Source organism: Leptopilina boulardi, unplaced genomic scaffold (assembly GCF_019393585.1).
Source record: "Leptopilina boulardi isolate dan_hultmark-lab unplaced genomic scaffold, ZJU_Lbou_2.1 LbouV2_195, whole genome shotgun sequence".
In the NCBI taxonomy this organism is placed as follows: Eukaryota; Metazoa; Arthropoda; class Insecta; order Hymenoptera; family Figitidae; genus Leptopilina; species Leptopilina boulardi.
In genome coordinates this window covers 557575-582880 of record NW_026137746.1, presented here as the reverse complement: position 1 = coordinate 582880, position 25306 = coordinate 557575, and the positions used below count along the sequence as shown (strand labels likewise).

Sequence of the window (25306 nt, the reverse complement as noted above, 5' to 3'; positions counted from 1 at the left end):
GGAAGTTATGAGCATTCAAAAATTAAACGTCATGAAAATTCTCCAATTTTCAAAAAAAAATTTCATGAAAGCTAGTCTTAATTAGTACAATATCATCTATAATTATACTTGGGTCGCGATAAATCGCCGATTTCGTTTATAGTTTTTTTAGTGTATTTTACCTCTAAAAATACTTAACACTCCTTTTCTATCTCATACGTTGCGACTTTCGCTTTATGGAAACGATATATATCGACACGTTACTATCGATAATCGTAATGAAGATATCGATATTATTCAGCTTGACGACGTTCATTATCAAAGTGCGAATACTTGTTGGGAAAATATTCTCATTCTATTCTGATTTTATACGAAAATACGAAGCTACAATAATACATGTTTTTGTATGAAAAAGCAGAATAGGCTGCACAAGGTGACGATTTTAAAACGAATTATTTGGTCGATGTTCCCAAACCTTTCATTTTCAACCGTAAAATTAATCAAGGTATAAACAACATTTTTCTAATATTTTATATTTCAACATAAATTATACCTATAACTAAAACAATACAACAAATATTTCAGATAATTTATTCGTTAAATTTTTTTAGATTAAGTTTTCACGTTGATATCCAGTGAATCTATTAAGGATGATGTAACTTTATTATATCTATACGCAAATTTTTGCTCACATCATTTCAAGGTCAAATCTTGCAAAGAATCTACAATTTTTGATCAATTGGGTATGTTTAACAGAATCATTATTATTATATTATTTTAAATAAAATTATTTGCTTTAATTAATTCAAATTATTTTTTTAAAAAATGAAATATTTTTTACTTGTGCGTCTAAAAAAAATATATTTGATTCGAATGAGTCAATTGGGGTAGGAGAGAAAATAGCTATTTTTCACAAATTACTTAAGTTTCTTCCTTTAAAAGGTTATATTTGCAGGTTTATTTTTTTTAAGTTATTTACATTCCCAGGATTAATTTTAAGCAGAAAAAAATTTAGATAAACTTTAAACGCATGAAACTGACTGTCCCCATTTACCTTAAAATTTAGAAAATTTCATAAAATTTAAGGTAAATGAGGCTCCAGATCTTAAATACTCGGATAAAAAAATTTTTGAAAATTTTTTAAATGTGCTTTTACTTTTAAAATAGTTTAAAGAATATTGTACTTAAAATTTGGTGAAAAAATATTCATATTTTTCGAAGTAATTGCGAGTTGAACACAAAAAAGCATTAAAAATTTCGATTCTTAAAAATGACGTTTTTTGTAAATAAATAAAAAACGGGTAATTTTGAACAATTTCAAAATTTTATATCCAGGGGCCAAATTAAAAATTTTTAATTTTAAAACAAATAAATTTATATTTATTTTACTTCAAAGCTTATTGTGAAACTTTAGTTAAATATATTGAATATTGTTACTGTTAGACAGTCATTTACATTCCCCACCATGTATTAATTGAGAAATTAATTGAAAAATTAAAAAAAAATGTTTTTCTAAGACTAACTTAAACATGTGATATTATTTTCAGGTGTGTAAAAATAAAAAATAAATAAAAAAAAATCGCGCCTAAATTTAAAAAAAATTTAATGTGTTTATAAAAAATTGCTGTTTTTTATAAACAAATTCAAAATTTTTTTTTCGTTAACATATTCCTAAATTCAATACTTTTAGAGTTATATGTCATTGAAATTAGGTGTATTTCAAAAAATGATTTGAAATCCGGGGAAACCCCGGGAATTTTATACGCTTTAAGGTGCTTTTATACCTCAAATTTTGATCAGAAGAACATTATTTCTGGACCGTGAAAATGCGTGAAAAGTCATTTTCACGGCGGGTATTTTTGAATTGTTTTAAACAAAAAATGTTTTTTTAAGAAATATAATGTTAAACAATTGTTTAAATGTGTAAGAATAAATGAAAATAGTGATAGAAAGATGATTTGATTGAAAAATTTAGCAAATTTTGCTTTAAAACGTTTTCTACTACAAGAAAGTGGAAAATGACGATGTTTGTGTTTTTATAATTAATATTTAATAGGTATTCGTTGGTCCCTGATACCAACGACAAGGTGACAAGGGTTTGAATCAATGTGAAGTTGGTTCAAAGGTGTCGACAAACTTATGATTTATGAAAATAAATTTTTTTAAGATAAGGTAAGTGTACCAATTACGGCGCGTTCATAAAAAATAACTATTATTACTATTATATTATATTATATAACTGTTGAAAAATGACAAAAAAAATTATTTTAATCTTTTTTTGATACAATTATTTATAAAGATACACATTTAAACAATTATTAATTCAATTATTTGAGATCAAAATTTTTCCCTCGCCGTAATTGATGCATTTTTAATATTTCCATTGTCTCCAATTTCGGCGGGCAAAGTATCAAATACACGCCGCAATGAAAAATTACGGTCTTAGTTTCACTAATCGATTTTTATAAAGTTAAAATTTCTTTGATATCTAAATAACATAAGCTTTTAATTTAATAAGTCTTAAATTAAGTTTATGCAATAGAAATGTCGAATTTTCTATTTCAAAGGTGTTTTGACTCGAATTGCGCTGCAATTAGTGCATTTACTAAAATTATTAAAATGTTTTATAATTGTTAATTAATATACATTTTCAAGAAATATTTTTGAGACAAAAATTCATAGCATTTTTTTTGTTTTTTTCATTACCGTTAACCGGCGTCGCAATATTTTTATTCTACATGTTTAATCAAAATTCTAATCTTTATAGAAAAATGTTTTAAACTATTTAGTCATATTTTGGACATTATTTATTGAACATTTTCTGTAATTATAAGAAACAATATTTTTTATCTGCGATTGGGGCGATTATATGGTACAAAATTGGTTTTTTGTTCATAAAATAAAGTACAATTTTTTTTCTTAATATTTAATTCATTTCTGCTTTCAAAATTTTTTTAATATGTTTTTTTAGCCTCTTACATAAGGAAATAAATTTTTTTTTAACTATATACCTTATGCATATGAATGATCCCGTAGAATATTCTGTGTTTATTATTTATTTATTTTTATTTATTATATCTGTAATTCGCTTGAAATTTTTATTGTAAAATTAAGCATTTACTGCCATAAAAAAAAGGTTATTAAAAATCTTTTAATTTTATTTGTTACAGAAAATTGACCTAGAGGAAGTATTCTTATTTGGGATTGAAATTTGCACCTATACATATTTTTAGTAATTATTCTGTTAATAATAGAGTAATTATATTTTACTTGTAATTTGGTTTACAATTTTTATTGGTGAAAGAAACTATATGAAATACGCGGCGAAAGAATGAACGATTATAATTCTATTGCCATCTTTGTAGCAGCTCGCAACGGTGATTTGGATTCCTTATCTGCTCGGCTAAACAAACTAAATTTACAAGAAACTCTTGCTGATAAAAGAACACTGCTACATTTAGCAGCTTCACGCGGACACGCGCATATAGTTCACTTTCTAATAAGAAATGATGCCAATATTGATGCAAAAGATATAAACGAATACACGCCTCTTTCCTTAGCCATTGGTGGAAATTACATGGAAGTAGCCAAGATTATTATACAAAATGGTGCAGATGTAAATATTAGACAAAGAAATGGAGAAACACCACTTCATATCGCCTCTAGATTAAAAAACATTCAATTTGTTGAAATTCTTTTAAAAAATGGTGCAGATGTAAATATTTCAAGTAAATATGGAGGAACACCACTTTATATAGCGACTGTCAGTGAAAACATTCAACTTGTTGAGATTCTTTTAAAAAATGGTGCAGATATAAATATTGTAAATCGATATGGAGAAACACCACTTCATGTCGCCACTAAAGTAAATAACATTCAGCTTGTTGATATTCTTTTAAAAAATGGTGCAGATGTAAATATTTTAAATAACTATGAAAAAACACCACTTCATATAGCGACTGAGATGGAGAATATTCAGCTGGTTGATATTCTTTTAAAAAATAGTGCAGATGTAAATATTGTAAATGCAGATGGAAAAACACCACTTCATGTAGCGACTAAGATGAAGAATATTCAGCTGCTTGATATTCTTTTAAAAAATGGTGCAGATGTAAATATTGTAAGTAAATATAGAGAAACACCACTTCATGTCGCCACTAAAGTAAATAACATTCAATTTGTTGAGATTCTCTTACAAAATGGTGCTAAGCTAAATGGACAAGATAATTTTAGAAAAACAATTCGACGCGCTGTTGAGAATAATCATATTGAACTTATAAAAATTCTTTTCAAACATGGTGCCAAAGTTTATCAACTTGACAAAGCTTATGAAGGACGAACAGATAAAGAAAGTTCAATGACAGCTCTTCATATTGCTGTTAAATATAGAAATTTTGAAATGGTTAAATTGTTAATGACGAATGGATTTGACAGAATTGACGCTATAAACGAATTGGGTGAAACTCCCTTGGATTTGTCAATACAATCTAATTGTTTAGATGTTGTAAAACACTTGATAGAAAACGGCGCAAAAATAAGACGTAAACCTGTTCTTGAAGAAGCACTTCGCTCTGGCAATTTGGAACTTTGGAAATATTTATTAACATGCAATTCAACAATAATTGCAAAAACATGTCCATGTGATTCTGAACTTCATTCAGCTGTGCGAGCGAGTCAAGTAGAAATTGTTGAGGAAATCATAAAAAAAGAAGCGATTAAAGTAAAATCTGATCTTAGATCTTGCGGATGTGCAGTTTATATTGCTGTTGAAAATGGAAACGAAGAAATTCTGAAAATTCTACTAACAGCGGGTTTTTCAATTAAAAATTTTCTTGGAATAAATCCTCTTCATGTGGCAGCAACATTCGAGCATACACGATTAGTAGAATTGCTCTTGAAATTTGGTGCCAACATTAATTCAAGAACAGATGAACATATGATCACCCCCTTGGATTTTGCAGCAGCTGCAGCTCATGCAAATATGGTTAAATTTCTTTTAGATGTCGGTGCTAATCCAATGGTAAACAGGATTTCGGATTTGACTTCACTTCATTATACACTACACAGATTACTAGACAACGCTAATGAAACGTGTGTTACTCCTTTAATGTTTCAAAATTTGTTAAAAATTACAGAAATGTTATTAATCGCCGGAGTTAATAAAATCGACGAAGATAATTATGAAAAATTAATAATAAATGCCATTAAATTAACAGTTTCTAGCGATGATGAACAGAATTCATCTTGTTTTAACTCGAAAGAAATATCAACGGAAGGGAATATAAATGACAAGAAAAATAATGCAAAAGGAGAATTTCGTCCCGAAATTATTAGATGCCTGCTGAATTATTTAAAAGAAAATAAAGTCAATGGTGTGTTAGATAATTTGTTATATTTCAACTCAAAAATTATTTCAAAAATTGCAAATGTTATTATGGAATACTATGATTACAGAAATATATCTCTTTTGAGCCCAAATTATTGGATAGCTGTACACGTGATCGATCAAATTGAGGATATCCATTATCTTTTGAGCTTAACATGCTCTGCTGAAATCAATATTTTAAAGATGTATGTTGCGCGACTAGAGCTACTTCCTTGCGATCAAGAAGCGGAGAAAAAGAAAGTCGATTTTTATAATAAATGCTCCGTATATCTCGATTGGCAAAATGAATGTCAAAAACAGATAATAAATATGCAAAAAACAAAAATTATCGACGAATCAAATGTGACTTTTTACGATATTTTAATGAAATCTATTAAGCAAGTTTCGATTAAAATAAGAAACGAGAGATTATTAAATAGCTTAGAATTATCGATCGAGAAATTTCCAATTTATGCTGACTTTTTTAAGATACGTGTTAGTAAAGGTAAACAAAGAAATGAATTAATTGATATGTGCGTAAATGGTATGTTTCGTCTTATTGAAAAGAATTATAAAATTACATTTTGTCCTGAAGATATCGAAGAAATTTTACAATATCTTTCAGTAATCGAACTTCGAAAATTATCAATGGCGTGTTCATTATTTTCGTAGTAAAAAGAAGTGGTAATTTCAATTATTATTTTTTTGTTTAATTTGTTGTATTTACAACTTATATTTTTGTACTCGAAATTATTGGCGCATTAAAATACATAAATGTAGGTGAAAAACAAGCGCCCAGATAGCACGTAAGCTTGCAGCAACTGTGCGGCAAGCTTCAAATGTCTTACCTGACCCAAGCTTTCATGGTAAGCTTACCGAAAGATTGCAGTGTATGATTAAGGCAAGATTGCATTATAAGATTATCGCAAGCTTGCACGATAAGCTTTCTGCAAGGTTGGTGCAGGGTTGCCAAATAACCTTGCCAAGCAGCACAGAAGGTTGCAGCAAGCTTGCTCGGCAACATATGGCAAGCTTGGCGCAAGCTTGCGGAATATAACAAAAAAATTTTAGGGGGAGGAAAATTATTTTTATATATATACATTGAGCACCAGTTCCTGGAAGGTCAAAAAAATTTACTGCGCAGCCGTATGTGCTTGTGATTGCAAGTGCACATAGTGCTCATTTTCAATGTAAACTTCTGTGCTGATTGGGCAAGGTTATTGGCAACCTTGCACCAAGTTTATCGTGCAAGCTTACATAGCAAGCTTGCGATAATTTTATCATGCAATCTGGGTCTGGGTGAAGGTATTTTAAATAATCCAAAAAATATTAAACAAAATCGTTTGCCCACAACTAGACTAGGTCTAAAATTTGTTAAATTTGAAATATTTTTTTATAAGTAATTTTTAAAAAATCGACCTGTACGTTAATTGAGAAAAATGACTTTATGCGAGCATTAAAAAATAAAAAAAATCCTTAAAATTCTGAATTTTTGAAAAAATTCATACCTCGTAAACGGATTACTAAAAAAAAATTGAAAAAAATTATTCAATTAGTATACAAAAAGAGAAAAAAGTTTCAATAAAATCGGAAATTTAAATGTAAAATGATGTCTGTTTTGGCGTGGAATATATCTTATACATCTGTTGTTGCATAATTTAACTAGTATAGTTAACGTAAAATAAAAATTTTATTTTAACATTATAAAAGTAATAAAAATAACTTTACAAATACAATAAAATTTATTAGTAAAAAAAAAGTTTAAAAAAATTTTATTATTTCAAAAAACAAGATTTTTTAAATTATATAAAAAATATGTACGACAAAAAAAGTAAATAAGGATAAAATAATTGAAAAATAAAAAAAAATAAAACTGAAGATATAAAAAATAACAATTAAAAATGGATTTTAATTTAATAACTGAAATACATATTGGAAATTCCATAATGGAAAAAAATTTTAAATAAACATTTGATTTTGAAAACAGGAAAACCTTTTTTTTCAAGAAAAAAAAACAATAATATACCTAATAATTTTAAAAATTTTCAATTTTTTGTGAGTATATAAATTGCATGAAATTTTTGTTCAACATCAATTTCAGGTTTTGTTTTGAAGATTACAAATCTGATCAAAAAAAAGAAGGTAAAATTATTTAAATACTTATCTTGGCACTTTTTAAGATTATGAATAAATTATATTATCTTAGTATGACATTAGTACTTTATTAATTATAATATTATAAATATATTCCATTAAAAAGTACTCTATAAATCTGAATTAGTATAGTTTTTTACTAATAAAAGAGTGCGTATTCGTTAAACAGTTTTTACTAATTGCTAGTAGAAAACTACAAATTCATGGAGTAAATCGATTTACTAATTTGAAGTATAGTAAAAAATACGATTTACTCCATGATCAAATTTTCATTTTTTTTTTTTTTTTTTTTTTTGATTAATCAAAATCAAAAATTATGAAGAAAATTTGTGATAGGTTATTTTTAAAATTCGCTCCAAAATTTGTTTGCCTATTGTTTTTTTCGTACATTTGCAATTTCGGACAAATGAAAATTCGAAATTTTAAAAATTTTATCAAATAAAAATTTGGACAAATGATAATTTCGATATATGAATTGAAAATTCTGTTTAATAATTCTGCTAAATTAATATTCGGTTAAATTAGAATTTTTAAAATAAAAAGTTGACAAAGAGAAATTCTATAAAAAAAAATCGGTCATATAAAAATTCGGTACCTACAAAATATTGTAATATAAAAATTCGTTTAAAAAGAAATTCTTTCAAACGACTAAAAATCGAAAATGAAAATTCGTTAAATAAATAATTATATCTAATATAATACTTTAAAATAAAAATTTTAAACATTAATTTTTTAAGGAACATTTATTTTAATTTTAAAAAAGTGAGATAAATAATTAAAAAATTAATTATTCTTTAAATGTCATAAATTTTGTTTAATTAGATAAAATCTTTTACTCTACTATTCTTTGTGCGTTGGACATTTTGTCTTAGTCATCGAAGGTGATCATCGATGTTCAAATGAAGGTGGACGAGTAAGTTATTAATTATTATTATTATTATTATAAATAGTAATTCAGTACCATTGTTTTTATTATAATAAGAATAAACAAAAAGAATTCATAAACATAAAAAAAATTTATTTGATTCAAATCCTCGATTGCTTGACAAATAAATATTTATTTGTATCAAATAATAATTATTATTTGAGTCAATTAAATGGTATTTCTTTCAAATACGATCGACAATGTTGTCGAAATCTTCGATGCGATGAAAAGGAGAAAAGATGTGTATTAAGAAGAGGAGGCAAAAATTGCCTTCAAGAGGAACAAGGAGTAAGAACAATTTTAAATTTATTAAATTATATATAATTTAATCTTATGTACATTTATTATTATTATTATTATTATTATTATTATTATTATTATTATTATTGTTAAAATTGTTATATTAAAATATAGAAAATAATATTAATTTGAGAATTAATGATTAAAATAATATTATTATTTATTATATGTTTATTAAATTTTTTTTTGTAAGTTTGAATATTGAAACTTCTAATCGATTTACTTCTTTGATTTTAATTTCTAGTGTCACAATGACAGACAATGTTGTCCAAATCTTCGCTTCAGTAAAGAGAACGGTTTTTGAATTTTTAAATCATTAAGCAGATGCCATAACATTTAATTTACCAAAACGTAGAAAAAACCTATGTAAATTTAATGCAAAAATGTCGACCTCCAGAGGCACCCCTTAATATTGAGATAAAGGGTTTTAATTTATGCCAAAATTTTTTTTTATTTTTTTCCTTCCAAACTAGGGGGTGGAATAAATTCGATTCCAAAATGACCATATTAACGACCACCCTAATAGACATTTATACATCTAATTATAGATTAGTAATGTAGGATTATATTCTACAAATAGTAAACTAATTTTTAAACCAAAAGAAAGAAAATCATATCTTTAGGAAGATATTTTAACATCATCCTTTTAACAAAACCCGAATAATCAATTAAATTCTTTAATTCTGTTTCTTTGTAATTAACAGCATGTAAACCAATATTTGACAAAAGAAACTTATTATTTTTAGCTTTAATTTCAAATCCTTCTAAATTAGAATTTAAACGATCTGGTTCGGCATGATAAATATGAATTATATCATTTAACTGAAATTTCTCTTTTAAATTGATGAACTCTTGATCATTTTGGGGATAACCAAAGAATTTATATTCAAAAATTGAAGAACCATTTCGCTCTAAAATTATAGAAAAGTATAATTCAAACTTCTCATGAATATCGTTAAGTAATTGATGTAATTCTATAGTCATAGTCTTGTAATTTATATTAATTTTTAAGAATACCCTGTCAGCATAACCTAAAGCATAAAAAAAATATTTTAAATTATTTACTCCTGTTCCGTTGTAATTAATGGTTTGTAAACTTTTTTGTGCCAAAATAAAATTATTATTTCGTGTTTTATTATTAAGACCTTCAAAATTTGACTTTAGGTGACCTGGTTCGGCATGATAAATACGAATTATATCATTGTACTGAAATTTCTCCATCACATTAATAACCTGTTGATCATTTTGGGAAGAACCAAAGAATTCAGTTTCAAAAATAGCAGAACCGTTTCGTTCTAAGCTGATTATAAAATATAATCTAAAGTTCACATTAATAATCGTTAGCAATTGTTTTAATTCTATTGTCATAGTCCAGTAATTTATATCAATTTTAAAGAACACCTTATCATTAAAACCCAAAGCATCAAAAGAATATTTTAAATTATTTAATTCTATTTGGGTCAAATTAACAGTCTGCAAACCTTTATTTGACAAAAGAAACTTATTGTTTTCAGCTTTGTTTTTAAATCTTCCCAAATTAGAATTTAAACGATCTGGTTCTACATGATAAATATGAATTATATCATTGAACTGAAATTTCTCTATCAATTTAATAAGATTTTGATCATTTTGGGGATAACCATAGAAATTATAATCAAAAATAGACGAACCATTTCGTTCTAAACTAATAGAAAAATATAATTCAAAATTCGGATGTATATCATTAAGTAATTGGTGTAATTCTATTGTCATTGTCTTGTAATTTATGTAAATTTTTAAGAACACCCTATCATCATAACCTAAAGCATAAAATAAATATTTTACATGATTTAATCCTGTTTCGTTGTAATTAACTTTTTGTAAACCTTTCTGCGTCAATATAATATTATTAGTTTGATATCTATTATCAAAACCTCCAAAATTTGACTCTAGGCGACGTGGTTGGACATGATAAATACGAATTAAATCATTGTACTGAAATTTCTCCACCACATTAATAAGCTTTTGATCATTTTGGGGAGAACCAAAGAATTCATATTCAAAAACAAATGAACCGTTTCGTTCTAAGCTGATAATAAAATATAATTTAAAGTTCTTATTAATATTGTTGAGCAATTGTTTTAATTCTATTGTCATGTTCTTGTAATTTATAAATATTTTTAAAAAGACTACATCAGCAAAACCCAAAGCATCAAATTCATATTTTAAATTATTCTCTGTTTTCTGTGAAACTTCTGTTTTAGCTTCTCGCACTTCAACATTAATCGACATAAATTGTGAAATTGTATGATTCTTTACATCACTGATATACGTTTTACCACGAATTTGTTCTTTTACATAAACGGAATAAACATCTGGTAATAATTTGATAATCATAACTTTTCCAACAATAGTGTGACATTTGTCATTCAAATATAGACAAGAATTTGTTAGATCAGTTGGTGATTCAATGGTAAAAGTAACATTAACATAGGTTTCCTTCGTCAACATCAAAGGTGAATTAGGTTTCAAATCTCCTTTTACGTTTGTAGATTGCAAATTTTCAGGATTTATACTAAAATCCATACCAGAAATGAAATGACGGTTCAAATTTGTCTCCAGACATCTTTGGATAGTTAGATTGCTTGTAGAATTAAAAGAATTATTATCACTTTGTAAAATTGATGGCGAAGATACTTGTGTATTATTAGCTTGGTTACATTTTACTGAACGTATAAATAATGTTGTTCGATCCATTACACTCATGAAAGTTTCTTCATTTTTATCTTCATTGGCACTTAATCTAGTTGAATAATCATAATTCTGTATTAAATTACTCTGTTTATATAAACCAAGATGTAAACTATAATTAATCAATTTTAGATTATCAATATCATTTGCTGACAATAACATTTGTGAGTAATAATTTTCAACAAATCCGTAAATCTTTACGTTTTTGTAAAATTCAGACTGATATTCTTGTAATGTTGAAGGTGATACATCATTAGAATTGTAAATTGGCAATGATAACCAGTTTTTGGTTTCAATTATTATCCGTAATGGAACATTTTTTGAAGCAGATATCATAGGCACGCCATCAAAATTTGTTGTTAAAGTTTTTGTCATATTTTTTTCTCCCGCAAGATTTAATATGATTAATTTTTCATATGGTAAATCAGTAAGAAAGTAAAAATATAAATTTTCTATTTCGGAAGGTGTTTCTACCGTTAAATTAAATGTTGTACCTTGTTTAATTATTATACCAAAATGAGTTTTATATTGGAAGGTTTGATTTTGAATTCTTTGACTGGTCCATGGTTCTGAATAATCTTGAATTAAAGGCTCGACAATTCTTGTAGTTATCTAAAAGATGAATTTATAATTTATATGTAAAATGCATGTGGTGATGAAGCAAATGTATCTTTTAATTAATATTTTTCTTAAATTTGTATGTGCTTTTGCACTAAAGAACATTTTATCTTTTCTTTTCTTGTAATCCCGTACATTGTAATTAAATAAATATTTAAAAACTTACGTCCAAATTCCATTGCAGTGTTTGCTGTGAAATTGTACTCGACACAAATATTAAAAGCAATTTTATCAATATTAACGAAATCATGATTTACTATTGCATTAGTGACTATTCGTTTGACAACATTCGATAAAATATTAATTTTTTTTTACAGCTTATATATTTCTTAATGTTTACATAGGTATTGTAAAAATCGTCAGAATGTTTATAATCGATGACGTAAATCGATATCTAAACTAATGTATATTATAATATTTTTTGAACAAGTCAACAAGAATATATGTTACTAAATCTATTTGCACCCTTTATAATAAACTAGAATAAATTAAAAATGTTTTTTTATAAAATATTAGAAGGGGAAATATCCATTTACATTTTTGCTGTTTATATAGGTGTTTAAAAATTAACAGAAATTTATAATTTATGGTGCTAATTTATAACGAAAACATTAAAATAAATAGAATGTTCTATTTAATAAGTCAAAAAGTATATAGATGTTACTTCAAGGTCGTCCATATTCCACGTGGCCAGTTATAAACAATAAATTCATAAAAAATCATACAGGATATCATACATGATCCTGTTATTTTTGAATACAATTTGTATGTCACTTAGGAAAATGAACAGTTTATAAATGTAATATAAATTTATGATCAATGATAAAATTCATATTTTCCATGCAGAATCACATCGTTTAATTGTTTAATTCGGAGAAATATCATAAATTAAAACATAATACTTTTGTTCTGACAAACGTTGGTTTAAAAGATATCAAAGACTCTTTTATATTTCTTCAGATATTAAAAGAATTCATGAATTCCATTCAAAAAATACAATATAGACTTAAACAACATATACTTTCCAAATTTTTGGATTCAGATTCAAAATTTGTACCAAGTGGGAATTGTTCCTAATTAGAAGTAACATTCGTGGATTGAATTGAAGGAACCTTTTCTTTAATTATAATTTTTAGAACTTTAGAGCTTCGTTCAAATTGAAAAAATTTGTCAGTGAATATATTTTAATGTGTTTAATACTGTAATAATAATAATAATAATAATAATAATAATAATAATAATTAATCATAACCTAATTTTATCTACTAATCATATATTTTTTTTCAATGTATTACACAATTGCCCTTAAAAGATTATTGTAATTATGGGCTGAAAAAACTATAAATAAATAAATAAATAAAAAAATAAATTACATTTATACTATTGAATGACCTTGTACTCGTTTTCTAATAAAAAATGTTTAAACTTTATTTTTTATATATATAAACTAGACAAAAAAATTCAATTTTTCTTAGGCAGACTATTTCATTGCAATTTCTTGCACAAAATACACCTAAAAGTGTAGAAAAAAATTGGCAGCTAGATACGAGTAGAGGAAGACCATTATTACCATTACCATTATTCTATAACATTCTTTTTATATTCAAGACGTTCTGTTTTTAATTAAACTTTATTACAATTTAATGATTTACAGGTATTGGTAATTTTTTCTAATATAAAACATAAAAATTATAACTCATCTTGGTTATGTCCAAAAGGTTTTGAATTGAAAATTCGTTGTTAACAAATTTTTTTTCTTAAATTTAACAGCGACAGGATGATTTGTGAGGTTCTTAAAATATTAAATTGAATACCCGGATCAAATAACTCGACCGACGCTCAGACGCACGCTCTAATGGTAGTCGGGTAGCAGTGAGCCGCCCACAGGCTGTCACTGCTACTTGACTGGTAATAGAGCGTTCGTCCGAGCGTCGGTCGATTTATTTGATCCTGGTATTCAATTTATGTTTATCTCCATTTTTTGAAAAATGGATTTATCAGATTTTGAAAATTTACTCCTCATATAATATTGTAAATAAATAATATAAATTTATCTAATTAATCTAATTCAAAATATTTATATTTAATATGTTTTTTTTCTTGCAATAAACAAGCTTTTTAAAAATTTATACTTTTAATTATTATCACATCAGTTTAAAATAATATTTATTGTTAGCATTCACCACGAAAAGAATCACAACATGCTCAACTACCATATTTGCAACATCCCCAATCGCAATTTCCCACAAATCAATTTTACCTCCAAAATTTGCAATATACACCAAGTTGTTATGAAAACAGATGGCAAAATTAGCAAGAAATTCAAAATCACCAACTGCCTAGGAATTACAATCATGAATCAATGCAGGCGACTTCAAGTAATAATACGGAACAAAATGTACCAAAGGTACAAAATGTACGAAGTACAATTCCCATTACAACTGAAATAATTCCTAGTAATTATAATCAGGTGCACATCTTAAATAATAAAAATATTTTTTTAAATAATATATTTAAACTTTATTTTTATAAGTCATTTTAAAACCTTGTAGGATTTATTAAACTTTTTGAAATCCCATATGTTGAAGGAAGAGGAATTTTATTGATATGTATAATAAAAACAATAAATCTTTAACACAAAGAGTTCATAAAACACTAGTGCAAGTTTTAATCAAAAGAGAAAAAATAAAAGTTTTAAATTCATTAGAAGAAGGCCAAGTGTTGCAATTATGGGAGTATGTAAAAATTTTGTAATTCTTATGTAATTAAAGAAAAAATTTTTATCACCTTTTTTTAGAGAAAATAACATGAAATTCAATATTTATTTCTTTAATTATTGACACTTTAAGCATTACACTAATTTGTTTATATAACTGAATATATTTTCATGCATATTTGTATTTTGATGTGTATTTGTAATTTCTTTTAGAATTTCCTAGGAAAGGTTTAAATATCTTTCACGAGAAATTGAAAATCGTTTTAAGGGAGAAGTGTCAGAAACCTATTTTTTACCTTTCCGCTTAGAAGAAGGGGTGCATATATCTGCTAGTGGTAAATTAATCGACAGGTTCGAATATGTTAAACAAAAAGATTATTGGGGTATTTAGCCCCATTTTTTTCAAAATTTCAAATTTTTTTCATTTCTGCGTAAATGAGTCTTAAAGTGTACGATCTAAGTTTTAATTTAAGCATATATATAGAAGTGTCAAGCACGTCTGGTTAAGGAATAAAAAAATAATGAAAACCCTCAAAAACACTGTTTTTGGAGACTTTACTTCCACTTATTTCAAAATCCTGATGTGACACGCAATTTTTGAACCTGGAATCGGGTTCAGCACACAAAAATACATTGGAAACCACTCCGCTTGAGTTTTGATCTCATAAAAAAATTTGATAATTTAATAATAACCAATTATTCCGTTTTAATGTCTCTTGATGTATGTTCTCTTTTTACTAAAAAAAAAATTTTTTTCTACTAATGAAAGATTTTATAAACAAATTGATGGTAACACATATTTATTTAACAAATAATTTCTTACATTAATAATTATATCTAAATTTACAGCTTTTTATAAAAATGTAAAATATACATATAGGTGATTCTCCGCACGAAGAATACAATTTTATGTCCCTTGTGTTTTTAAGAAATAAATTGTACATATTGTAATGAATCCAAGGTGAAAAAGTATAAATTTAGTTTTTACAAACAAACAAATAAACATCGCATGAATATTTTAAATTATTTAATTCTATTTTGTAATAATCTGCAAACCTTTATTTGACAAAAGAAAATTATTATTTTGTAATTTACTATTAAAACATTTTAAATCTGACTTTAGACGACTTGGTTCCTCATGATAAATATGAATTATATCATTATAGTGAAATTTCTCTACAATATTAATAAACTTACGATTTTGTCGCTTAGAACCAAAAAATTTATATTCAAAAATAGATAAACCATTTCGTTTTAAGCTAATCAAAAAGTATATATTGAATACCTCATGAATATCAGTAAGCAACTGTTTTAATTCTATTGTCATAGTTTTGTAATTAATTAGAATTTTTAAGAACAACCTATTAGCAAAACCAAAAGCATGAAATGAATATTTCAAATTATTTAATTCAGTTTGAGTTAGGCCCTTTTTTTCGTTAAGCGTCACATGTTTTAAATGACTAATTTGAGCTTCGTTAAAATTAGAGGTCTGCAAACCATTATTTGACAAAAGAAAATTATTAATTTGTGATTTTGAATTAAAACTTTTAAAATCTGACTTTAAACGATTTGGTTCCTCATGATAAATATGAATTATATCATTATACTGAAATTTCTTCACTACATTAATAAGCCTTTGATTATTTTGGGGAGTGCCGAAAAAATTATATTCAAAAATAGATGAACCATTTCGTTTTAAACTAATCGAAAAATATAATTTGAACACCTTATGAATATCATTAAGCAACTGCTTTAATTCTATTGTCATAGTCTTGTAATTAATAAGAATTTTTAAACACAATCTATCAGCAAAACCGAAAGCATGAAAAGAATATTTTAAATTATTCTCTATTTTCTGAGAAATTACTTTTTGAACTTCTCTTACATTAACCGTAATTGACATAAATTGTGTAATTTTATGATTCTTTACGTCACTGATATATGTATTACCACGAATTTCTTCTTTTACATAAATGGAGTAAACATCCGGTAACAATTTTATGCTCATGACTTTTCCAACAATAGTGTGACATTTTTTATTCAAATAAAGGCAATATTTTCTAAGATCAATTGGTGATTCAATGATAAAAGTAACATTAACATAAATATCCTCCTTTTTTTTCTTCAACATCAAAGGAGATTCAGGTTTCAAAATTCCTTTCACTCTCCTAATTTGCAAATTTTCTGGGTGTTTGTAATTAATAGTTTGCAAACCCTTATTAGACAAAAGAAATTTATTATGTTGTGCCTTATTTTTAAATCCTTCCATATTTGAATTTAATCGATCTGGTTCAACATGATAAATATGAATTATATCATTGTACTGAAATTTCTCCACCACATTAATAAGCTTTTTAGTATTTTGAGAAGAACCAAAGAGTTTATATTCAAAAATAGAAGAACCATTTCTTTCCAAAGTAATAGAAAAATATAATTGAAACTTCTGATGTATATCGTCAAGTAATTGTTGTAATTTTATTGTCATAGTCATGTAATTTATATAAATTTTTAAAAAGACCCTATCAGCATTACCTAAAGCATAAAATAAATATTTTAAATTTTTTAATCCTGTTCCGTTATAATTAATGGTTTGTAAACTATTTTGTGACAAAATAAAGTAATTATTTTGTGTTTTATTATTAAAACCTTTAAAATTTGTTTTACTACGACCTGGTTCAGCATGATAAATATGAATTATATCGTTGTACTGAAATTTAGCCATCACATTAGTCAGCTTTTTACTATTTTGAGAAGAACCAAAGAATTCATTTTCAAAAATAGAAATACCATTTCGTTCTAAGCTGATTATAAAATATAATTTAAAGTTCACATTAATAGTGTTTAGCAATTGTTTTAATTCTATTGTCATAGTCTTGTAATTAATAAAAAATTTTAAGAACACCTTATCAGTAAAATCCAAAACATCAAATTCATATTTTAAATTATTTTCTATTTTTTGGGAAATTTCTTTTTCAACTTTCCTTACTTCAACTTTAATTGACATGAACTGTGAAATTTTATGATTCTTCACCTCACTGATATATGTATTACCACGAATTTGTTCTTTTACATAAACGGAGTAAACATCCGGTAACAATTTTATGCTCATGACTTTTCCAACAATAGTGTGACATTTCTTATTCAAATAAAGGCAATATTTTCTAAGATCAATTGGCGATTCAATAATAAAAGAAACATTAACATAGGTTTCCTTAGTTTTATTCTTTAACATTAAAGAAGAGTCAGGTTTTAAATCTCCTTTCATGGCCGTCGTTTTCAAATTTTCTGGGTGTTTGTAATTAATAGTCTGCAAACCCTTATTAGACAAAAGAAATTTATTATGTTGTGCCTTATTTTTAAATCCTTCCATATTTGAATTTAATCGATCTGGTTCGACATGATAAATATGAATTATATCATTGAACTGAAATTTCTCCACAACATTAATAAGCTTTTTATTATTTTTTGAAGAACCAAAGAATTTATAATGAAAGATAGAAGATCCATTTCGTTCTAAACTAATAAAAAAGTATAATTGGAACATATAATGAATGTCTTTAAGTAATTGATGTAATTCTATTGTCATAGTCTTGTAATTTATGTAAATTTTTAAGAACACTCTATCATCATAGCCTAAAGCATAAAATAAATATTTTACATTATTTAATCCAGTTCCGTTGTAATTAATAGTTTGTAAACTTTTATGTGTTAAAATAAAATTATTGTTTTGTGTTTTATTATTAAGACCTTCAAACTTTGACTTTAAGTGACCTGGTTCGGCATGATAAATATGAATTATATCATTGTACTGAAATTTTTCTACCACATTAATTAGCTTCTGATCATTTTTTGGTGAACCAAAGAATTCAGTTTCAAAAACGGAAGTACCATTTCGTTCTAAGCTGATTATAAAATATAAATTAAAGTTCTTATTTATATTGTTGAGCAATTGTTTTAATTCTATTGTCATGTTCTTGTAATATATAAATATTTTTAAAAACACCTTATAATCAAAACCCAAAACTTCAAATTCATATTTTAAATTATTCTCTATTTTCTGTGAAACTTCTTTTTGAATTTCTCTTACTTCAACTTTAATTGACATTGACTGTGAAATTTTATGATTCTTTATGTCACTGATATACGTTTTACCACGAATCTGTTCGTTTAAATAAACGGAGTAAATATCCGGCAATAATTTAATGCTCATGACTTTTCCAACAATAGTGTGACATTTCTTATTCAAATAAAGACAAGAATTTCTTAGATCAATTGGCGATTCAATAATAAAAGAAACATTAACATAGGTTTCCTTAGTTTTATTCTTTAACATTAAAGAAGAGTCAGGTTTTAAATCTCCTTTCATGGCCGTCGTTTTCAAATTTTCTGGGTGTTTGTAATTAATAGTCTGCAAACCCTTATTAGACAAAAGAAATTTATTATCTTGTGCCTTATTTTTAAATCCTTCCATATTTGAATTTAATCGATCTGGTTCGACATGATAAATATGAATTATATCATTGAACTGAAATTTCTCCACAACATTAATAAGCTTTTTATTATTTTGAGAAGAACCAAAAAATTTGTATTTAAAAATATAAGATCCATTTCGTTCTAAACAAATAGAAAAGTATAATTGAAACTTATCATGAATGTCTTTAAGTAATTGATGTAATTCTATTGTCATGTTCTTGTAATTTATAAATAGTTTTAGAAAGACTACATCAGATAAACCCAAAGCATCAAATTCATACTTTAAATTATTCTCTATCTTCTGTGAAATTACCTTTTGAACTTCTTTTACTTCAACCTTAATTGTCATAAATGGTGAAATCTTATGATTCTGTACCTCACTGATATACGAATTACCACGAATTTTTTCTTTTACATATATGGAGTAAACATCTGGCAATAATTTAATGCTCATTACTTTTCCAACAATAGTGTGACATTTCTTATTCAAATAAAGACAAGAATTTGTTAGATCAATAGGTGATTCAATGGTAAAAGTAACATTAACATAGGTCTCCTTCGTTTTATTTGTCATCATCAAAGGTGAATCATGTTTTAAATCTCCTTTCACGACCGTATTTTGCAAATTTTCTATTTGTTTGTTATTAATAGTCTGCAAACCTTTATTTGTTAAAACAAATTTATTACTTTGTGCCTTATTTTTAAATCCTTCCAAATTAGAATTTAAACGATCTGGTTCTACATGATAAATATGAATTATATCATTGAACTGAAATTTCTCTTTTAAATTAATGAGCTTTTGATCATTTTGAGGAGAACCAAAGAATTTATATTCAAAAATTGAAGAACCATTTCGCTCTAAACTAATAGAAAAGTATAATTGAAACTTCTCATGAATATCGTTAAGTAATTGATGTAATTCTATTGTCGTATTCATGTAATTTATATAAATTTTCAAAAAGACCCTATCACCATTACCTAGAGCATAAAATAAATATTTTAGATTTTTTAATCCTGTTCCGATGTAATTAACTGTTTGTAAATTTTTTTGTAACAAAATAAAATTATTATTTTGTGTTTTATTATTGAGACCCTCAAAATTAGACTTTAGGTGACCTGGTTCGACATGATAAATATGAATTATATCATTGTACTGAAATTTCTCTACCACATTAATAAGCTTCTGATCATTTTGGGGAGAACCAAAGAATTCATATTCAAAAACAAATGAACCGTTTCGTTCTAAGCTGATTATAAAATATAATTTAAAGTTCTTATTTATATTGTTTAACAATTGTTTTAATTCTATTGTCATGTTTTTGTAATTTATAAATATTTTTAGAAAGACTACATTATCTAAACCCAAAGCATCAAATTCATATTTTAAATTATTCTCTATTTTCTGTGATACTTCTTTTTTAGTTTCTCGCACTTGAATATTAATCGACATAAATTGTGAAATTGTATAATTCGTTACATCACTTATATACGTTTTACTACGAATTTGTTCTTTTACATAAACGGAGTAAACATCTGGCAATAATTTGATAATCATTACTTTTCCAACAATAGTGTGACATTTGTCATTCAAATATAGACAAGAATTTGTTAGATCAATTGGTGATTCAATGGTAAAAGTAACATTAACATAGGTCTCCTTCGTTTTATTCGTCAACATCAAACTTGTATCAGGTTTCAAATCTCCATTCAGGGCCGTAGTTTTCAAATTTTCTGGGTGTTTGTAATGAATAATCTGTAAACCGTTATTTGCCAAAAGAAAACTATTATGTTGTGCTTTATTTTCAAATCCTTCCAAATTTGAATTTAAACGCTCTGCTTCGACATGATAAATATGAACTATATCATTGAACTGAAATTTCTCTGTCAATTTAATAAGCTTTTGATCATTTTGGTGAGAACCATAGAAGTTATAATCAAAAATAGACGAACCATTTCGTTCTAAACTAATAGAAAAGTATAATTGAAACATCTGATGTATATCGTTAATTAATTGGTGTAACTCTATTGTCATTGTCATGTAATTTATGTAAATTTTTAAGAACACCCTATCATCATAGCCTAAAGCATAAAATAAATATTTTACATTCTTTAATCCTGTTTCGTTGTAATTAACTTTTTGTAAACCTTTATGCGCCAATATAAAATTGTTATTTTGATATCTATTATCAAGACCTCCAAAATTTGACTTTAGGCGACGTGGTTGGACATGATAAATACGAATTATATCATTGTACTGAAATTTCTCCACCACATTAATAAGGTTTTGATCATTTTGGGGAGAACCAAAGAATTCATATTCAAAAACAAATAAACCGTTTCGTTCTAAGCTGATTATAAAATATAATTTAAAGTTCTTATTTATATTGTTGAGCAATTGTTTTAATTCTATTGTCATGTTCTTGTAATTTATAAATATTTTTAGAAAGGCTACATCAGATAAACCCAAAGCATCAAATTCATATGTTAAATTATTCTCAATTTTCTGTAAAATTTCTGTTTTAGCTTCTCGCACTTCAACATTAATCGACATAAGTTGTGAAATTGTATGATTCTTTACATCACTGATATACGTTTTACCACGAATTTGTTCTTTTACATAAACGGAATAAACATCTGGTAATAATTTGATAATCATTACTTTTCCAACAATAGTGTGACATTTGTCATTCAAATATAGACAAGAATTTGTTAGATCAATTGGTGATTCAATGGTAAAAGTAACATTAACATAGGTTTCCTTCGTTTCTTTTGTCAACATCAAAGGTGAATTAGGTTTCAAATCTCCTTTTATGTTCGTAGATTGCAAATTTTCAGGATTTATACTAAAATCTATACCAGAAATGAAATGACGGTTGAAATTTGTCTCCAGACATCTTTGTATAGTTAGATTGCTGGTAGAATTAAAAGATTTATTATCACTTTGTAAAATTGATGGCGAAGATACTTGTGTAGAATTAGCTTGGTTACATTTTACTGAACGTATAAATAATGTTGTTCGATCCATTACACTCATGAAAGTTTCTTTATTTTTATCTTCATTGGCACTTAATCTAGTTGAATAATCATAATTCTGTATTAAATTACTCTGTTTATATAAACCAAGATGTAAACTATAATTAATCAATTTTAGATTATCAATATCATTTGCTGACAATAACATTTGTGAGTAATAATTTTCAACAAATCCGTAAATCTTTACATTTTTGTAAAATTCAGACTGATATTCTTGTATTGTTGAAAGTAATACATCATTAGAATTGTAAATTGGCAATGATAACCAGTTTTTGGTTTCAATTATTATCCGTACTGGAACATTTTTTGAAGCAGATATCATAGGCACGCCATCAAAATTTGTTGTTAAAGTTTTTGTGATATTTTTTCCTCCCGCAAGATTTAATATGATTAATTTTTCATATGGTAAATCAGCAAGAAAGTAAAAATATAAATTTTCTATTTCGGAAGGTGTTTCTACCGTTAAATTAAATGTTGTACCTTGTTTAATTATTATACCAAAATGAGTTTTATATTGGAAGATTTGATTTTGAATTCTTTGACTGGTCCATGGTTCTGAATAATCTTGAATTAAAGGCTCAACAATTCTTGTAGTTATCTAAAAAAAGATGAATTTATAATTTATATGTAAAATGCATGTGATGATGAAGCAAATTTATCTTTTAATTAATATTTTTCTTAAATTTCTATGTGCTTTTGCACTAAAGAACATTTTATCTTTTCTTTTCTTGTAATCCCGTACATTGTAATTAAATAAATATTTAAAAGCTTACGTCCAAATTCCATTGCAGTGTTTGCTGTGAAATTGTACTCGACACAAATATTAAAAGCAATTTAATGAACATTAACGAAATCATGATTTACTATTTCATTGGTAACTCATCGTTTGACAACATTTGATAAAAAATTAATTAATTTTTACTGCTTATATATTTCTTAATGTTTACATAGTTATTGTAAAAATGGACAGAATTTTCATATCGATGACGTAAATCGATATCTAAACTGATATATATTATAATATTTTTTAATTATAAGTAAACAAGAATATATGTTACTTCGTCTATTTGCTCCCTTTATAATAAACTGGAATAAATTAAGAAAGTTTTTCATATAAAATATTAGACGCGGAAATAACAATTTCTATTTTTTCTGTTTATATAAGTGTTTAAAAATTAACAGAAATTTAAAATGTATGATGCTAATTGATACCGAAAATATTAAAATAAATGGAATATTTTTTTAATAAGTCCACAAGAATATAGATATTACTACGTCTATTTGATCCCTTTATAATAAACTAGAATAAATTAAGAAAGTTTTTCATATAAAATATTAGACGCGGAAATAACAATTTCTATTTTTTCTGTTTATATAGGTGTTTAAAAATTAATATAAATTTATAATTTATGTTGCTAATAGGTAACGAAAATATAAAAACCAAGAGGTATGTTTGAAGTATTTAAATAAAGTTTTAATGAATTAGTTTTTTTAGAAAAAATAATTTTTTCAGCATCTCAATATTTTAATAAAAGTATAGCCTCTTGAGGTGGCTAAGAGGCAACATAGTCTCTTAGCAAGTTCCTGCAACAGCACAATATTGCCAGGTTCGAAGAGTTGAAAATTACTGTGTTAATTTTTGTAAATGGGTGATTCTACAAACGAGGGAATTATGAGCGGTCTAGCTTATTTTATATATTAATTTTGAAAAAAAAATTTTTTTTTATGAAAATTGTAAATTTAAATGGTTTCTATTGTGGCACTAAAAAGCAGCCAATGAAAAAAAATATTTCTTGTAAAAAATACACATCAAAGTGCTAAATTCTCATTCATCTGGCATATCCCGCAGTGTAATTGACAGTTCATATTGTGAAAAAATATTTTTCAAGTGTTTAGCGGAAAATTCATACTAGATTAGTAATTTTGAATAGTTGTAGATTATTAATATGGAAATAATTATGACATTACTCTATACCTTATTTATAATTTTATAGGCTTATGTATTGCAAATTTGAATTCTCTATCGGATAGAATTGCTTATTTTTTTATTTAATGTTGTTTCTACCTTTTTTTAAAAAAAACTGCCAAATTCTCATTCGTCTGGCACTTTTGAGACAGGATATAAATTAAGCACTAAAAACAGCGTAAAACTAATAATTTTTTAACATTTTTCGATTTTCTTGACTTAAAATAATCCTCACTAAATTTTTAAGATATTGCTAAACCCCAATCTTTAATATTCATTTTGTATATATAATTATATTAATATAAATAAACAAATAAAAAGTACTTTTTTCCTGTGAATCGGATGAATATCACAATAAAATCGAAATATTTTTTATTATTAGACACTTAAAGTACTCCTACAGATTTGTGATTTGTAAAATTATGTTCTAGTAGAACACATGTAATTTGTTATAAACAAATTATATAAACAAATTACTAATTAAAGCGATACCTTTTATTGATCCTTGTAAAATTCGTTACTCGGGGGTTTTCGAGGTCGCTGATTACGAATCAGAGGTCAGTTTTTCAAAATTCAAAATGGCGGATCCAATATGGCGGACATCTTTTGAAAAAACTTAATATATTCGTCTGAAGTAAGTAGTTTCCAGTGATTTTAAATATTTGTCCGCCATGTTGCATCCGCCATTTTGAATTTTGAAAAACTGACTCCGGATTCATTTTCAGCGTCCCCAAAAACCCTCGAGTAGAGAGTTTCAAGCAAATCCAAACGATTAAAAAAAAAAAAAAAAAACCATAACTTTTGTAATTTTTTAATATTTTGTCTAGCCACTTTCAGATATCTTTTTTAGTGTCATTAACTTGAAGTTAAAGTACTTTTGAGACCTTAAATGAGAAAAAAATGTTGTGTCCATATTTTCTTCATTTTCGTCCTTCGTTTGTAGAAACACCCAAATATACGTTAAAAGAAATTAATTATAGAATTGAATTATTTATTTATAAATTATAAAGATTTTAGAACTTACAGTAGTCATCTTAGAGTTACAAT

The 25306-nt window shown here is 25.8% G+C and overlaps 3 protein-coding genes across 4 annotated transcripts; 1 reads left to right on the top strand and 2 right to left on the bottom strand.

Annotated features, from left to right (window-relative positions):
• Positions 1 to 273: 273 nt before the first annotated feature.
• LOC127278130 (ankyrin-1-like) lies at positions 274 to 6972 on the top strand. Of its 2 annotated transcripts, XM_051299685.1 has the most exons (4): positions 274 to 484; positions 591 to 722; positions 3150 to 5351; positions 5434 to 5589. In XM_051299685.1, exons 3-4 carry the CDS (start codon positions 3311 to 3313, stop codon positions 5448 to 5450), a joined length of 2058 nt encoding a protein of 685 aa, XP_051155642.1. In that variant the 5' UTR covers positions 274 to 484; positions 591 to 722; positions 3150 to 3310; the 3' UTR covers positions 5451 to 5589. The 2 variants fall into 2 exon arrangements, with proteins under 2 accessions (XP_051155642.1, XP_051155641.1); XM_051299684.1 differs by having other exon boundaries at positions 3150 to 6972.
• A 1936-nt stretch (positions 6973 to 8908) lies between these two features.
• LOC127278128 (uncharacterized) lies at positions 8909 to 12353 on the bottom strand. The gene is made up of 2 exons (XM_051299681.1): positions 12238 to 12353; positions 8909 to 12065 (listed from the first exon to the last, which is right to left on the bottom strand). Exons 1-2 carry the CDS (start codon positions 12319 to 12321, stop codon positions 9315 to 9317), a joined length of 2835 nt encoding a protein of 944 aa, XP_051155638.1. The 5' UTR covers positions 12322 to 12353; the 3' UTR covers positions 8909 to 9314.
• A 3072-nt stretch (positions 12354 to 15425) lies between these two features.
• On the bottom strand, positions 15426 to 23178 carry LOC127278119 (uncharacterized). Its single transcript, XM_051299662.1, has 2 exons — positions 23067 to 23178; positions 15426 to 22891 (listed from the first exon to the last, which is right to left on the bottom strand). The coding sequence occupies exons 1-2, from the start codon at positions 23148 to 23150 to the stop codon at positions 15821 to 15823; spliced, it is 7155 nt and encodes a 2384-aa protein (XP_051155619.1). The 5' UTR covers positions 23151 to 23178; the 3' UTR covers positions 15426 to 15820.
• Positions 23179 to 25306: the final 2128 nt, after the last annotated feature.